This window comes from Emydura macquarii, unplaced genomic scaffold, assembly GCF_026122565.2.
Source record: "Emydura macquarii macquarii isolate MOO-44397 ecotype Brisbane River unplaced genomic scaffold, CSIRO-AGI_Emac_v2 contig_3671, whole genome shotgun sequence".
Taxonomy (NCBI): Eukaryota; Metazoa; Chordata; order Testudines; family Chelidae; genus Emydura; species Emydura macquarii.
In genome coordinates, this window is record NW_027133808.1 from 4,188,113 (window position 1) to 4,206,969 (window position 18,857).

Consider the following 18,857-nt stretch of genomic DNA (forward strand, 5'->3'; position numbering starts at 1 on the left):
CTTTTCTGCAAGCCTTTATTTCAACCTTATTTTTGGACATTTTGACAACTAAAGCAAAAAATCTCTGGCTACATCAACAAACAGAATTGAGAAACTCAGATGGTTTCAGTGGTTCTTTTGCTTTCCTTCCCTGTATTAATGGAAGATCCACAGATTTCATTGGATACCTTGTCTTTGATAGTAGCATTCATATATCTTAGGCTCTTTCCATACACTTCTCAGAACCCAGATGTTGGCTGTGCTTAGCATTTCCAACCTCATGCTGTGACATGACAGCTTGGGCTTATACAGAAATACATATATGCACCAATAGTCTCAAGGTTCATAATCAACTTTTATGCTTGGAGGTACCTAAGCTAGTTCGGATGGCCAGCTGAGGTGAACATGAGCCTCAGTGTCTGTGCATAGCCATACTGTCTATTAAAGGAGGAGCAGCAGCAGGGAGCACGGGGAATCTGAACCTCTCCTCTTTCATGGTAAGGATGGTTGCATGACCTGGAGCCTCAAAAGCAGAGACACAAAACTGGGGAAAATAATGGTGACCTGGCAGACTCAATCAGAGCTGCAAAGCATTCCCAAAAGGAGGAAAAAAACCTGAAAATGTCTGCGTAATTAAGTGTTGCTTACAATAATTACTCCATAGTTTACACATTCCATTTCAAAGACATTCACTTGGAGAAGATATAATGAAGTCCTTAGGACTGTTTTGCTTCTACGTACATATTTCCATTCTAAGGCTGTAATTTAATTACTTCTGATCTCTTCTTTTACCATCTAAGCAGCTGTAAGGATAATAGACTCACTTTCCATAAGCTATGAACACCATGTCGCCATTCCATATCAGATTAAAAATAACATGGATAAAAAGAAATATCTCCACTGAAATGATGAAAGCTTGCCATTGTTAGATCATGTGAGGAAGACAGGATAGTAAAAAGGATACCCAGATTGGCTTGGGTAAACCTGTTATTTGACAGCACAGAGTCCTATCTCAACTGTTTCTGAGATGGAAGTTTTAAATTAGCAGCACACACAATCAGACAGTGACATTCAGATGTATTTTTGTCTTTTCAGACAAGTTTGACCAAAACCTGAGTCCCTCTAATAATTATTTAGCAAAATGGGCCAAATTTGGCTCTGTTAACAGTCATCCAATCTCACTCACCAAGCATGACTCAAAGCAAAATGTGGCTCCATGACTGAAATGATTCCAAAGAAGAGCTAGAAGAAAATAAAGAAAGCAGACTGTAGTGCAAACTAGTTAGGAAGAAACATTAAAACTCCTCAAATCACCTTTCATTAGTCCAGAATATCAAGAACAGAAAATTGCCTTTGTATTCTACTCATTTTAATGAATCCAAATCTCAATAGTTATTGAAATTTAGGGAAGAGCAAAGGTGTTCATTGTGCTAAGATTCACAGAAGCACCAACGTTAGTTGGCAGAGAATCCCTTACATACTGAGCTTTTGGGAAAGAACTATATCCTTTACCGTAAGAATGTTATTTGCTTTTATTTTATTTTTATTTTTAATTTTATTTAAAAGGTGAGTGGGGTGGTGGGTTGTAGAAGGATTGCATCGAGGATTGCAGACTCAGATTCCACTCCATTCTCATCCCCCATGTTCTCTTCACTTTCTGTATAAGTCTCATGGAGCAATCAACCTTTAGTGCACAGTTGGCTCAAGAGGATGACTATGGTCCGAATGTTAATATTCAATTTCTTTACTTTTGTCTGTATATGTCACAGCCTTACTGTTTCTTAGATATAGGACTGCGAAATGGCAGTACTATACGTGACACTCCGGCCTCATGGAGTATTCCACAGAAGAACATAGGATTACTCCGTCAAATTCCGTTACTAACAATGTGCCTGAAAAAGGGATTGCCTTTGTTGGGCATGAGCGATCCATTCATAGCCTCTTGCCTACAAAACTGGCATAGAATCAGGAAACTTTTAGGCATTGCTCACAGGATTTTAACTTAAGCCCCAGTAGTATGTCTTGTTTCTTTGTTCATCCCTGGTGTAAATCTGACATTGCAAAGTCTGGCTGACTAAAGGTCAAAAATATTGCAAATAACTTTACAGTTACTTTCAGGAGTCTGCTGCAAGAGTGCTATGCAGTCCTGTCTCTACACAGATAACTAGACTTACACTATTCATTAGCATGTGATCCTTACTTTTCACTGTCTTCCTTTTCCTTGAACAGGCAACTGAGGGAGACTATCCTCTTCCCTGGATATGATTGAAGAGGAAAAAATTCATAGGTGTAGGGAGCAAAGGAGCAAGATTCTGTCTATAGGAGATGAGCAGAGTCAAAGGGCAGGTCTACACTTAAAACGCTGCTGCTGCACCCCTATAGCACTCCAGTGAAAATGATACTATGGAGATCTTCTCCCATTGGCAGAGTTAATCCACCTCTGCGAGAGGTAGTTGCTATGTCGATGGGAGAAGCTTTCCTGCGTCAACATAGCGCTCTCTACACCTGAGGTTAAGTTGGTATAACTGTGTCACTCAGGGGTGTGGATTTTTCACCCTCCTGAGCAATGTAGTTATACCGATGTAAGTTTATAGTGTAGACCTGGCCTAATACTGTCCATGTTCAGTTCTAAAATAAGGCCTTCCCATGATTAGGGGCATCTCACGCCAATCTGACCTGCATACAGTGACCAAAAGGAGACTGAGATTATTATCTTTTGGAAATAGTCAACGTGCTATTTTAATTACTGCATGGTGCTCAGATACCTCAGAAATACCTGTGGTAAAAAGATACACCTCTTGCTCTGAATGGTGCACACAAATCACTTATGTGTTTAAACAAAAAAGGCACAGCATGGATATAACTTCTGTAAAAAACTTGGGGCTTCATCAAAGAAAACTTTGGCTATTTCCTCCATTTAATATAATCTAGTCTGTTAACTGATCCACAACCTAATTTTTTTATAAGCTAGATCAGATTTAGACAGTTTTTGCTGATGCACTGACTATACAAAGTACATGACTCACCTATGCTAGCTGAACTGCAGCTAACTGTTCAGAATTTATGCAATGTAAAGCAATTTTTCCCATTACATTGAAGAAATAATTGCTATGGTACTGTGATTGTTACATTAAGGGCAGTGGGCAGAACTGGGCCCTTACTGTTTCTTCCACAATTGAGTCTTCAACAAGTAGTCTCAAAGAAACTCCTAGGTGCAACAACAGTGAAATTAATTTCCCCCCATCCTCATCTTTATTTCCAATCCCCCTGAAACTCCTTTTTTTTCACTGGTATCTCAGAGCAAGACACTGGATACCTGGCATTTAGCTCAGACAGATTATTACAGTGCTGCCAACTCTTGCAGCTTTATCGTGTTTTCAATATTTGGTGGGATTCTTGAAGGTTCCAGAGCTGGGAACAGAGGACAACAGGAGAGTCTCAGCTTTCATTTTGGGTGTGGGGGGGGAGTTTCTGGCCCTCATTATTGCAGAGAGGACCTTGAAAATATGATCGAAGTGCATCCTAGAGGCTTAGAAATGCACAGGCAAATAAAAAGAAATCAAAATACACTGGTTTTTAGCTTAAAAATCATGGGATTTTTAAGATTTTTTGAGGCCTGACTCATGAATTTTGAATGATTGTGGCTGGCAATACTGATACTAGTTATTCATAATAAGGAATAAATTATGTCTATAGATCAGATAAAACTCAAAATAAGGTTATTACCCTCTCTGCCATACTTCCAAAATTGTGAGTGAATTATGGCATGGGAAAACATTGTATTGTGGCCACCAAATGAGTTCCAACAGACCTTTCTGCACAGAACAGCAAGAACATAGCTCATACCAGCACATTTCAATAGTAGCACATTTCAGTGTGGGTCTAAGAACAGAAAGAGACAAACTACAAACTAGCCAGCATAACAGCACACAGTGTCCTAGGGAAAGTGTACAAATAATAATTCTACAAACAAACAGTTCCCCAATGCAGTACTACCAGATCTGATCACTCGTCTTTAAATATGTTCAAAGGCCTGAATAGGTCAATACACCGGACGCTTTTTCTCTCAGGCATGCTGCTCACATCAAGGAAGACAGCTGGTTTGCCACATATCACAACTCAGTGCTACTGTATATCAGAGTTCACAAACCATCCACCCAGAGTTATTGCACAGAGAAGGACAGAGTAAGAGGCAATACTCAGAACACCAGATATAATTTAGATATTGCTATTGTTGTAATGCTGGATTACCCAATATTCTCTACCGGGATGCTGTTATTACTAATGTACATTTAACTTGATGGCATCTTATACTCATAAACTACTCCTTTGTATCTGTTTACCACAGGTATTTCTGAGGTATCTGAGCACCATGCAGTAATTAAAATAGCACATTGACCATTTCCAAAAGATAATAATCTCTGTCTCCTTTTGGTTTTTTTTAAATGTGCATTTTCTACTCACTTCTTGGATCTCCCCTTACCACAGCAAAACTCTCATTTGACTTCAGGAGCTTTGACTGAGTAAGAATTGCAGAATTTAGTCCTAAGTGAATACTAACTCTTATTGAGAATATTTTACTGAATATCCTAATAAAAAAAACTATTTAAAAAAACTATTCCAATCTACATCCTAGCCTTCAATGTGGCATGAATTGTAGATCAAATTAGTTAGCTGATGCTGGTGAATGGAGTGATCCTTTAAGATTTAGATCAGTTTCCTTCATCTCTGTACATCATAACTAGTCTCAGATATAATGAGGTACAGTAATAAAATTTCCAGTTCAGCAAATTAACCTTAGCTCTGTAATAGGCTCCTTAGGGTTAGTTCATGATCTTTTTCCTTGCCAAAGGAAAAACTAGCAGATTGAGATTTCTTTAAAGTAATGAGCTGAGAAATAAAACTGGTAAAAATGTAAGGTAATATAATACCCTAGGGCAGGATATGGAACACATTATGTAGAGTTCAGACTCTACCCAAACCTAACTATGTTCACATCTACATATAAGACTCAGATCTTTGTTAAGATATTTCTTAATATCTTAGGATATTAAGGAGCAGCATTTCTACACAGGACAAGCCTATGAAGGCAAAGCTGTTGGCAAGGAGAAGGCACAAATATATATATAAAGAAAACCCATGCATGTACAGAGTAGGAAGGGGGAAAGACTAAGAACAAAGCAAATCAAACCAAATACATTACTTGAACAGAATAGCTTCAGATTTTAAAAAGTTAATCACACAAAAATCTCGAGCTAGCTAGATCCTGCATCTTAATCATTTACAGAAGGAACCAAAAAGTGTGGTTATAACAAACTAATAGGAATTCAGCTGCAAACCACCATGTGTCCATTTCCTCTGATAATACTGTGTACATGAGGACAAAAAATCAAGTTCACAGGTGATCTAAAAAGTCTAAGTCAAGAGAGTTTAAGCTCACATGAAGTCTGGCCTCTCACAATATACATGTTAAATCAACTTGGGATGCCTCAAATTCACTGACTCTCACCCACACACTAACATGTATCTTATCCTCTTTGCACTTATACATCACTTTTGATTTTGGCCCACAGTGTGTGTATGTAAATGTAAAGTGGTCCAAGATGGTGCAATTCACATGCCATGCCATGCCAAGGGGCCAACAGGAGAGGGAGTTTGTGCTGGAAACATATGAACTGGGGGAGAGGGGGAACGAGGAAATGAATAGAGTAATAACCTGTCTCATTTTATAATACACAGTATTTGTTTCAGTAATGCTTCTGGGATCGCTGCCCAAATACACATGAATACAGGTCTTGCTCAAAACCCTGAAGGCCACATTCTGGCTCAGTTCCCATTGCTCTGATGTTTTGGTGGCACAAAACTGGATCTCTCAGACATGGAGGTGTAACTGGGTGGGGGCACACTGAAAGAAAAGCAGAGCTAGAGTGCAAATGCACTCTAGCAAGCTCTAGCTGTCCCTAGGAACCAATCTCCCCAGGATAATTTAGAGCATCTTAAACCACAGAAGATGGTTTGAGGATTATAGGATTAGAAAGGTAGGTTAAAGCTACCTTTTTCCACAATACTGGTTTCTGCATTGAGTGCAGGTGATCTAGCTCTGGTTTCCCAAACAGCAACCTTGGTAAGCCCCAAAAGCCTGCAGGGTTTTTATTCCAAATCGAATACTATATAGCCATTAAATGCACAACAAGTGATTAAAGAAAAACAGCAGCTGCTGCTGAAGCATGCTAAAGAGCTCCTCCTACTAGTAGCACAAAGGCTGAAATATTTATCAACCTGCTCTCTTCCTTCGCTCAACATGTAGGCCTTGTGCACGACAGTAATACAACTAACGATAAAGAATAATTTAGAGCAACTGCTTATTTGTTCATACTCCACTGTATTCCCTCTTTGGATAGCACACAGCTGCATTTTATGCACTAATTAAGTTAACATGGCAACATGAAAACATAATTAAACAAGACTAAAATGAAAGCAATTTCTAAAGATTGATGGCGGTCTTGGCAATGTTTTTTTTACACTGCACACTCTCAGATAGCAGGGAGAACTTGTTTGGATATAAATCTAAGCAAGCAAATAAACTCTCTTACAGTAATTTCCTATGGACCAGTCTGAAGGTAATTCCTGGCTATTCTATGACATCAGGAAAGCACAGTAAATATCAATTGTCATTTATAAGAGTGCTGTTAGAAATTACATAGCAACAAGAGTAGGAAGGTTTCTTTTAGGGGTATCTTCAAATCTCTGCCTGGTTGCTTAGATTAACATGGACGAGCCAATGTTGTTATATGTAGACAAGACTGATGAGGTGGTTATTTATGTAAAATATGATGTAGGCCAAGTTCTCAAAGCACTTTACTCCTGTGACATGTATTTTATTACCTAACATACAAAAATATTTGCAGATTGAATGACACTGGATACTAGTATCAGATACAGACCCTTTCAGCTCCAGGGCCAGGGTTCAGCCTAAGGCGCTCCTACTGAAACTGTACTCAAAGGGACCTCCAGTGAAGTTGAAGGAGCAGCATTGATGGGCTCCCAAAGAAACCACATCCATATCGCCTCACCAAGGAGGTCACCTGTTATAGGAGATTGAGTTGGAAGGAGGACAAAGAATTGTAAACATAAATGGTGGGTTTAGTTGGATGACACGTGTCCTTATACCATATTGGTACCTCTCTGAGCCGCACACCATCCTACCCCACCCCTCAGTGCTGCCACTGGCCAATCAGAGCCAGCAATGCATATATTTAGGCTTGGCAGAATTAAATTTAAAAAAAAAAAAATTTAAACAGATATCCATGTTTATTTTAAAGCATTAACCCCCCATTTTTTATTGTTTTAAATTTTCCCAATCGTGGGAAATTTCAGGAGAGTTCAGACAATTAGATAACGTTGAGTTTCAAAAAGTTAAAGCTTTATAATCATTAAAACACAAACCGGTCAGCATTGGATGTCAAAATATACCAAGTAAGTATCTTTAAATCAAATTGTAACAAATTCACAAGCAGCATTTTTCCGATTTTGCCTATCAGTAAATTTCAATTAGTGCCTGTACAGTGAAATCGACATTTTACTGGTAAAAATGGATTCCTTCCAACTTTATCTGTATTCAGTGTTGTTGACTGTCAGTGGGGCATGACAGCCTTGGTTCACTTCAGGCAGCTGCTCCACCACCAGAGGGAGCAGGCAGCAGAGTCACTGGTGCAGGTGTTAATAAGAACATGGCCAAGGAGCTGCTGATGTAGTAGAGGACTGCCTGATGCTCTGGAGCACCACAGTACCTTCTGCAATCAGGAAGAGAAGCAGTTGCCCAGGAAAGGAGAGGACCAATACAGCCCTACAGCAGCCAAGAAGACAGTCTACTCCAGAGCAGGAGACATGACACCTCCTCTCCTCAATCATCCAAGAGGGGACCCAAGACCTCCAGCCACACCAAGTGTTTGTACCCCCAACTTCCATCCAGGGAAAAAGTCCCCTGGTGTGGGGATTCTGGGTGGAGGGCAGACAGAAGTTCCCCGGTGCTGCCCTGGGTAGAGGGCAGACATGGACTGCCATCATCACCATCTCTGACACGTTTCAACTGGGGGACAACCTTGACTTGCTATCTGATCTATAATGGATGAAATTTGCCCCATTCTACTCTGGGGCTACCTTTTGAGATGCAGTCCATCATGGTGGCATCTGCCCTGGGCATATTGGCAGGCACAGAGTTTAGGATAATCTATTTTTCCCCCCAGCGTGACACTGGTACAAATGGAATAGTACACTAGAGTGTCACACCATTATTTGGTCCATAGCCAGAGCTGGGAAATTTGTTGGAATATTTAACAAATTTGCCTCAACTGTGTTTCCAATCAGTTGTTTTGCTTTCCACAGTCTAGCAAATGAGTTTATGCCCAGGAATGTTCACAGAAATAGCAGTTCTTAAAAAAACATTGATTTTTTGCAGAATTGAATGTTTAGATTATAACTGCAAATATTTGCCCAGGAAACCTAATTTTAACAATTAGGCTTAGGGAACTGAAATTCAGCTGATGGGTGAACTTCAACCCTCTCCAGAGGGCCTGTGAACAAGGCATATGGCACAACTTAAGACCTATTTAAGTGCTTAAGTGGGACTTGGGCTGACCCTCTGCACAAGGGTGAATTTCACCCTATGGGAACTACGTGTCCAGTCAGAACATTTGCAGATAAGTGCTTGTGGATGGACTACCGAACAAGAATTACTTGCAGAAATGATGAGGAAAATAAATTTGAACCATGACTGAATTTGAGACGATCAGAACCACTTCACGCAAAAAGAAGCCAAATTTGAGTAAACTGGTGATTCATTTTTCACTCAGCTCTTACATTAAGGTATCTGGTTGTGTTGATTCAGCTCAGCTCATTATTTTCCTAATCATAGGCTAGATAAGTCACATAAGGCATCAAGCCCATTGTCAGAACTTAAACAGTGAATATTAACGGTATTATCAGTTACAGTCATCTCCTCCCCCAACTCCAATTAATGTCTTTCTTTCAAGCTACAAAGCCCTAAGCAGCCTTGAATCTGCCTACTTGAAGGACCATCTTCTGTCCCGATGCATAACCCACAGCTGAGATTAGCTGAAACTCCAGCTTTATAAATAATAGGGAGGTTTTTTTTTTTTTTTTTTTTAAGTAGAGAGCCCCTTCACTTTGGAAGTTACAGTGGTAATCCATACAAAAGATGGTCTGTCCTTTTGCCAATGCAGGAACGTTCCCAAAAACATTACCTGGTGATTTCACCTACTTGAATATAATCCCAAATGAGTACAGTTCCACCCTTCCCTTCAGAGGCAATTCTAGGCAACCAGATACCATACTGATGCGCAGAGTCTACAAATCTGCATAGAATTTCAGTCTAACAGATCTCACATTCGTTTCATATGTTAAAAATCATCATAAAAAACCCCCAGTGTTTATATCTGAGAATGAGTAGTACAGCAGTGAACCCGGCATATGCTGCTTTCTAGTTATGACTACAAAGCGGCTCTGGAACAGCTTATTGTTGACATGACAAAACTTAAGTAAAGTCAGGTGGTCTGTAAATAGTTTGGAAAAAGATGCAGCAGCTTTTAAAACAGTCAGTGGAAGCTCGATCAATATACTGGTGTCTTAATATCTGCTCCTATGCATCATAGGAATAGCCCACACATCCTCCTCAAATATATATTGCTGCTGCTTCTTTTTTTTGAGAGAGAGAAAGAAATCTTCTAATATCATAGTTGATATACTTGTATGCAGTGTAGTTGTAGCCATGTTGGTCTCACGTTATTAGAGAGATAAGGTGGGTGAGGTAATATCTTTTATTGGACCATCTTCTGTTGGTGAGAGAGACAGGCTTTCAAGCCACACAGAGCCCTTCTTCATGTCTGGCCACTCTACCTGGAATGGTCCCTTACAATATGTACTAACTACTTATGCTAAACAATCTGTTCCACCTTGCATTTTGCTCTGATGCTGGACTACCTTTCTCAGACCTAAAGAAGAGCTCTGTGGGGCTCAAAAGCTTATCTCTCTCACCAACAGCAGTTGGTCCAACCAAAGGTATTACCTCACCCATGCTCTCTCTCCGTTGATATACTTAATATTTGGTGTGAATACTGAGGACACCTCCTGGTTAATGTGTGAAATGCATGAGATAAATGAAAAAGAAGGGATGGAGATAAAGTAGGAGGATGGATATACACTTTTCTTCCCAAATTCTTTAAAGGAGCAGTACCTAATAGAGTCAAAATGTTGCTACATATTCAGACATGTGAACATTTATACATTACTGGAGTTCAACTTTTTAAGTCTACATGTTTCCTATCTTTGTTATACCTCTAATTTGAAAAGCATCCAATTATGCACCCTTAAATATTATCCTGAATTTAAAAAACAAAAAGTCCTCTGAAGTGCCTTTGATAAAGAGTTGTCTGGTCCCGCTTCAATTTTTAAAAAGGTCTTTTCAATAGCGAAACTGGCAATATATGTGGAGTACTCACATTCTCAAAATAAGAAGGCAGTATCTATTTTTGCTTATTTCCTTCATTTGTAGTCATCTTAAGGGTAGTTTGTAATTTGAGTAGGTGCCAGATCAGACTAATGTGATTTTCAAGTTTAAATTGTCCCTTTAATAAAAAATTATACCCGTCCTACAGAATCTATTGGCAAGTTAAAGGATTCTGGCAGAAAGGGCTGCCAGATTTCCTCGACCTTTTACCTCGGGGCTCCCAGAAACGGTGGGAGGAGGGAAGAAGGGGCAAGCCCCACAACTCTTCCAGCTGTAATATCTTCTCAGAGGGACCGTAAGACTTAACCTTTTCCTGGAAGCAGGATCTTTAGTGCCATGTGATCTTCTCCCTTTCTGTTTGGTCTGCTGCCAAGTGGCTGCCCATGTTATTTGTGTACTAGTTAGACCATGTTAGGCTATTTGTTTGGGCCAGGACGGTTGCATACAATGTTATTAAGATCTGGAATCATTTCAAATTTGTAAAAATTAAAACACACAAATAAGGTATCAGCAGAACTTGACGAGACTGATTCAGTTTTTGATGTAGGTACATTTTCAGAACTCCCAAGGTTGATAGTGGTTTTTATTTTGTTTTGTGTATGTGAAAAATTTTAGTGTAACACAATAAGTTCTTCAAGTGCTGTTTGGTAATGCTACCCTAAATAGACTGCACTCCTACTGGCTGGACTTTGTGAACAGACAATTAATCCTCCGAGGTGTATGTCTGTATAAAAACCTCAGGGGGGTCTGAGAAGATGCACAGAAAACTTCAAACTCACTTTGCTAAAGAAGGTAATGATACAATTATTCTTCAACTAACATTATTTGGAATGCAACTAAATACTCCTATGATAGCAACTAACAAGAAACATGTTACATTTATTTATCTAATGCCTTCTTAAATTTGGAATTGTCTGAGTTATCACTGGCCAGAGGAATTAAGTTCACTCAGCTACTGACAAACGTAGCATTGTTTCACTGCATGAAATGATGCAGTGTATGACTGCCTCAGCAATGATGGCAAGTCATTTTCAAGCAATGTTTTTTCCCAATGTACTCAAGTATCAACTAGGAGGTCTATCATAAAAATAAATTCTCCCAGCATTTATTTGGGACTAGATCTCTCCAAGAACATTATTTATTATTTAATGTAAGAGAGCTTGATTTAATTGCATGGGCATTTAACAACTAATGTTCTTACCTGTGTTCAGAAAGAGCTACATGTTCAAGGAATAATAAATAACGTAGTTGCATTTCTGTAAGTGCAACTGGAAATGGCTTTTGACTGACCAAATGCAGACCTAAGACACTCTGGCTACAGATTCATGCACAAAAGTTTCAGATTTAAAAAAAAAAAAAAAAAAAAATTCAAGGAAGGGTTGTGTTCACAACTGAACACAGATCAACACCATGTTGCTCATTAACCTACACAATAATCTTTTATCTGTTTTTTCATTTTGTTAAATAAATAGATTTGAACAACTCTTTCCCCCTTAATTTGTGTGAACAGGACTTTTAAATGAAAAATTTACAGGCAAAAGCTGTACTGAGAACAAACTGTTACCTTAAGATATATTCACCTCACAAATATCCCCCCTTTAGCTTCTTCTGTATGTTAGTGTCACAGTAGTGATGCTAGATGCGGTAAAGCAGGTACTTCCATTATAACTCCATATAAGACTTCCTCTCCCCACCAGAATAATTATACTCTAGCCTGAAATCTCTCAATCCCAATTGTAATTTTTGTAAATTTACTCAATGATAAATAGACTTTTAAACACTTCAGACCTACAAGACTTGAGTTTAAGTGTTCATTTGCCTAACTGATCACTTTGCAAAGTAGTCCAGATAGCAATGTGTAGAGCTGGTCAAAAATTTGTGATGCAACTGTTTCCCATCTGAAAGCACTGATTGGATGAAATCAGAACATTTCACAGAAACTCTTCAATTGTATTGAAATTTTGTACATGAAATTAACATTTCATTTCAACTTTATTGTTCAACATCTGTTACATTATATTTTATATCATGATGAAAATCAAAATGATACAACTGAAATTATATATTTCAGAATATTTTATTTAGTAAAAAAATCTCAGATTTCACTTTTTTTTTTTTTTATTCAGGAAGAAACAAAATTTCAGACTCTGAAAATTTCCCATGGGACAGTTTTTTGACCAGCTGTACTAATGGGTGTTGGGGAATTTGCACCAACAAACTGCATGTATTTCAATGTGATCATTAAACTGCACATTCAAATACATATATTATGTAAAAGAAGCAGTTAGAGGCAAAAATGCATCCTTTAAAAAGTGGAAGTTAAATCCTACTAAGGAAAATAGAAAGGAGCATAAACTCTAGCAAGTGAAGTGTGAAAATCTAATTAGGAAGGCCAAAAAAGAATTTGAAGAACAGCTAGCCAAAATCTCAACAGCAAAATTTTTTAAAAGTACATCAGAAGCAGGAAGCCTGCTAAACAACCAGTGGGGCCACTGGACAATTGAGTTTTAGAAGCACTCAAGCAAGATAAAGCTATTGCGAAGAAACTAAATGAATTATTTGCATCAGTTTTCATTGCTGAGGATAGGAGGGAGAGGCATTCTTTTTTAGGTGATAGGAGGGAGAGCCAGAGCCACTCTTTTTTAGGTGATAAATCGGAGGAACTGTCCCAGATTGAGGTGTTCTTAGAGGAGATGTTGGAACAAACTGATAAATTAAACAGGAATAAGTCACCAGGACCACATGGTATCCACCCAAGAATTCTGAAGGAACCCAAATGTGAAATTGGAGAACTACTAACTGTGGCATGTAACCTACCATTTAAATCAGCTTCTGTACCAGATGACTGGAGCGTAGCTAATGTGATGCCAATTTTTAAAAATGGCTCCAAAGGTGATCCTGGAAATTCCCCCCCTCCTCTTTTCCACATTTCCCTTCCCCACTACCACATCCCTCCTCCCTGTTCAACCCTCCGGCCGTTGCTCATCCTGTGCATCCTTCCTCTTCTTCCCTGTGTGCCAACCCCCCTGCCCCTGCTCTCCATATCCCTCCTCCTCGCTCAGCTCCCCCGCCATCACTTGCCACCTCAGGGGAAGGAGGCTGTGGAAGAGAGTAGGAGGGCCAAGTAGTGGGGCAGAGTAGGGATGCAACAAGCAGCGAGTGGGGGGGCCAAGCAGGAGTTGGGCCTGGGGCGGAGTGAAGCAGGGCCTGGGGCAGAATAGAGGTGGAGTGTGGGTGGGGCCATGGGCAGAAGAGGTGGGACAGCAAGCTACAATCCCCCAGGGGAAGCTTTACCTACTGCCCATGGTCAAACAAACATCAGCCATCCCTTTGTAGGGGGGCTATTGACTTTTCAGTCCTGGGGCCGGAATTGCTGTCGGCAGGTCTGACCAGACAAATTGGTTGAAACTATAGTAAAGAACAGAATTATCAGACACATGGATGAACACGATTTGTTGGTGAAGACTCAACATAGTTTTTGTCAAGGGAAATCATGCCTCACCAATCTACTAGAATTCTTTGAGGGGATCAACAAGCATGTGGACAAAGGTGATCCACTGGATACAGTGTACTTAAATTTTCAGAAAGCCTTTGACACAGTCCCTCATCAAAGGCTCTTAAGTAAACTAAGCTGTCATGGCATAAGAGGGAAGGTTCTCTCCTGGATCAGTAACTGGTTAAAAGATAGGAATGAAAGGGTAGGAATAAATGGTCAGTTTTCAGAATGGAGAGAGGTATTTAGTGGTGTCCTTCAGGGGTCTGTACTGGGACCAGTACTGTTCAACATATTCATAAATGATCTGGAAAATGGGGTAAACAGTGATGTGGCAAAGTTTGCAGATGATACAATTCAGATGACTCAAGACAGTTAAGTCCAAAGCAGACTGCGAAGAGTTACAAAGAGATCTCACAAAACTGGGTGAGTGGGCAACAATATGATAGATGAAATTCAATGTTGATAAATGCAAAGTAATATACATTGGAAAACATAATCCCAACTATACATATAAAATGATGGAGTCTAAATTAGCAGTTACCACTCAAGATAGAGATCCTGGAGTCATTGTGAATAGTTTTCTGAAAACATCTACTCAATGCACAGCAGCAGTCAAAAAAGCTAACAGAATGTTGGGAATCATTAGGAAAGGGATAGGTAATAATACAGAAAATATTGTATTGCCTCTTTATGTGGGCAGATCTGGTTGCTCCATCTCAAAAAGAAGATGTATTGGAATTGGAAAAGGTATAGAAAAGGACAACAAAAATGATTAGGGGTATGGAACAGCTTCTATATCAGAAGAAATTAGTAAGACTGGGACTTTTCAGCTTGGAAAAGAGATGACTAAGTGGGGATATGATAGAGGTGTATAAAATCATGACTGGTGTGGAGAAAGTAACTAAGGAAGTGTTATTTACTTCTTCTCATAACACAAGAACTAGGGGTCACCAAATGAAATTAATAGGCATCAGGTTTAAAACAAACAAAAGGAAATATTTCTTTATACAATGCATAGTCAACCTGTGAAACTCCTTACCAGAGGATGTTGTGAAGGTCAAGACTATAAGGTGGTTCAAAAAAGAACTAGCTAAGTTCATGGAGGATAGGTCCATCAAAGGCTATTAGCCAGGATAGGCAGGGATTGCTATTTGCCAGAGGCTGGGAATGGCCAATGGGATGGATCACTTGATGATTACCTTTTCTATTAATTCCCTCTGAAACACCTGGTACTGGCCATTGTCGGAAGACAGGATACGGCTAGATGGTGCATTGGTCTGACCCAGTATGGCCGTTCTTGTGCACGATACTAATGCAAGTCATCTCAGTCTTACAGTTTAAAGGCACAGTATCAAAGAGACACAAACTTGAAAGCGCTAATGACTTCAGAATTAGGAAAAGACATTGGTGCCTCTTCTGTTCTTGACTACTTATTCTTTTTGTAAAGAAAACCAAAAACAAAACACATACAAGGCAAGTAACATAAATGCACACTCTACATTAATGCAGCAGTCAGATTGGAATTTAACATGCACAAAATTCTGAAAATCTCCCAAAGCAGCCACACGGCAAACAAGGTACTTAATATTAACACCATACTACATATTTGCAAATGAGCTTAGACTTACACTTTCTATAACTAGTGTGTGTGTTGTGTCGGTCTTTCTTCTGTTTAAAATCTCGGGCACAATCATGGAATAGTGGTTTTTTAAAACCTAATTATTGTGCATTATTAAATCTATGCTACTAAAATACTTGCATCTCTGAAAATTATAAAACCAAATCCTTTGTGTAATCTGTACCAAGGTAAAAATAACTGACCACTCTTTTCAGTACATAAAACGCAATCATCACAATTTATGGAAGTATATTAGGCTGCTTTTTCCTGGGGTTTTTCTAAACTTTTCATTTTTTTACTTTGCAGGTGATACATAAACAAAAAGATACAAAACCTTATTACTCAGACTGAGAATTGCAATGTAAGACTCTCTTACAATGAGTTACTAGCCACAGTCTAAAGATTTGATCAGCCATAGATGAGATGTAGTCTAGAAATGTATTCATTAATTATTGTGTGATTTTTCACTGGTGCAACATGGTCCAGCTGGAATTTTGGCCTGTTGCAGTAACCTGTAGGCAATGAATATAGCAAAGATATATATATATATAGCAATGCTGGGCTGACTGAATCTAAACACCCAATTATATTATCTATATACTTACCATATTTAGATGACCATTCCACCAGGCCTGCTTGGTTTTTGTACTCTCAGAGCTTACTCCTGCTCCAATTGAAGTCACTGGCAAAATTTCCATTGGCTTCAATAGGCTCAGGCTTTCATTTAGGTGCAGCAGATTTTATGTTCCAAAGCACCACCAAAGTATATAAAAATGTAGTTGCTTGTCTAATTCCACATGCAATTGGTCAGAACACTGGATTTGCAATACTATTCAGGACACTGGGCCTGCAAATTGGTTGCTTCCAGCAGCAGTGGCCACTTGCATATGCTTTAGAGGGAAGCAAGTTGTATCCCTCGTCCCTCCCAATTACACACGTAGTCACTTGTGCAACGTGAAAGCTAATACTCCATCATGGCCTCTGTAGCAATCAGTTGATGCCTGAAAGCATGAGATGTGATTACTTCTATGTCAGCAAACATAACTACAGATAATATTAGTCTTATTCTGGCTATAGATACGTGACAAGAACATTTTTTGAAACTAGCTCCTGTCCAATGAAAGAGTAATTTTCTGAAGTGAGTGAGATTACAGGGGGCCCATTACTGTACTGGAAGTCAGGATACTTTCAGAGTGGCTTGAGGATGCTAAGAATGTGAATATACACACATGCATGCATCAGGAAAGGAAAGCTTCTAAACTGAAGTAGTGTAATCATGGCAAAGTTTGCATCACACCACCTCTGACTGTGATTGTATAACAGTAGAACTTGTAAGTGGTGCAGGCTCCGACCTAATTAGTAGCTAGATGGATGGGAGACCTCCAAGGACAACGGAGGTTCTGCAGGAAGTGATTCCCTTGATAGCACTCCTCCTTCTGAATCAGTACAAAACCACTTCCCCTCTAAGCCTCAAGGGGCAAAATTGCTACTGCAGAGGAATTAAAATCGAAGCCCTGCCTGTTGGTGAGAGTTCTCATGGCACTTTTCACAGGGGTAGGAATGTTAGCCCATGCATCTGGCCATATTTGAACTCTGGTCATTGCCTTTTACCTTCTTGAATTCCTGCTGTACTATCAGTTAGCAAAGATTCCTCACTTCCTTTTCCAACAATCCATGTCGCAAGCACAAACAGCTGTATTTCTGTGGTGTGCAATATATATATAAAGGGATGCTAGATATAGGCTTGGTAAAGCGCTTTGAGATCCTTCAATTGAAAGGAGCTGCATAACTAAGTTATTTACAGTAAACAGAATGCTTTGTTCCCTTACAATTTTTGTGTTTCCTCTTTCTTCAGTATTCCTGCTATGATTTCCACATAACACCTACCACTGCCCAATAAAATTCAACGAACAATGGACTGCCCAAGGGAAGAGAAGGAGCTCAATGAACAGAAGTCTGAATGTCGAGATGGGTCTAACTGTCCTGATTCTTCTCCAGCAACAACAGAATCCAATTCAGGTCACTACTTAATAATAAATAAAATAATAATAATCAAAACTATGGCATGCTAGCAAGTTGTAGAATATTGGGTTGGATGCAAAAAGTCACCCAAACATCCCCTTTTCATTCTTTATAGGATTACTTTCACTTCAATTTTTCACTTGTTTCTTTAATGTAATTTTTTTTTCTTACAGGGCCAGATTTATAGATGTGCTCAGCACTCACCGCTGAGGTAGATTTTCAAAAGAACTCTGCTCTTATTTAGGCACCTAACTGAAATGGCTGCATTTTTCCTGAGAACAATGGGAGCTGTTGCATGCTGAACTCTTTTGAAAAATCTGGCCCACAGCTTATTAGCAGATTGCTCTTTTCCCTTTTTTACCACTCAAAAAACTGGAACTAGCAGAAACAAAAAAAATGAAGTATAAATTGCAACATATGAAATTGACCACTGGAAAACAGAAATATTTTAACTTGTATTTTGTGGAAAAAAATACGACAGTCTAGTTCTGTTCCACATAGTTTTCTTAGATATGAGATAATTAGCATAGGGCCAAGAACTAACATTTTTATCAGTGACTTAGAAGAAAACAAAATCATCATTCATAAAATTTGCATATGACAAAAAAATGGGGGAGTGGTAGATAATGAAGTACAGGTCCCCAATACAGAACCATCTGGATTGCTTGGGAAGCAGAGAACAAGCAAACTATATGCATTTTAATATGGCTAAATGTATACATCTTGGAACAAAGTGTCAGCCATACTTACAGGATGGGGGACTTTATCCTGGGAAGCAGTGAGTCTGAAAGAGATTGGGAGTAGTGGTGGATAATCAGTTGAACATGAGCTCCTAGTGTGGTGCTGTGCCCAAAAGTGCTAAGGTGATCCTTCAATCCATAAACGAGGGAATCATGAGTAGGAGTAGGGAGGTTATTTTACCTCTTTATTTGAGTTCTTTGAGCCTATCTATTTAGCTTGACAAAAAAAACGTTAAGGGCTGACTTGATTAATCAATAAGTACCTACATGGGGAACAAATATGTAATAATGGGCTCTTCCATCTAGGAGAGAAAGGTATGACATGATCCAATAGCTGGAAGTTGAAGCTAGACAAATTCAGACTGGAAATAAGGCATACATTATTAATAGTGAGAGTAATTAACCACTGGAACAATTTACCAAGGGTCATGATAGATTCTCCATCACTGGCAATCTTTAAATCAAGATTGGATGTTT

At 39.1% G+C, this 18,857-nt stretch overlaps 1 protein-coding gene across 5 annotated transcripts in view; it reads left to right on the forward strand.

The window, feature by feature from the left end:
- The window catches only part of METTL21C (methyltransferase 21C, AARS1 lysine), a 38,896-nt gene that overhangs the window by 14,311 nt on the left and 5,728 nt on the right, over positions 1–18,857 (forward strand). Inside the window, exons 1-3 of one of the 5 annotated variants that reach the window (XM_067536904.1) lie at positions 11,245–11,296; positions 15,925–15,979; positions 17,474–17,637. In XM_067536904.1, the coding sequence (XP_067393005.1) occupies positions 17,532–17,637 (106 nt within the window). In that variant the 5' untranslated portion in view covers positions 11,245–11,296; positions 15,925–15,979; positions 17,474–17,531. Of the gene's footprint in view, positions 1–11,226; positions 11,297–15,898; positions 15,980–17,473; positions 17,638–18,857 lie in introns of those variants that run through there. The other 4 variants (XM_067536905.1, XM_067536908.1, XM_067536903.1 and 1 more) reach the window with 4 other exon arrangements.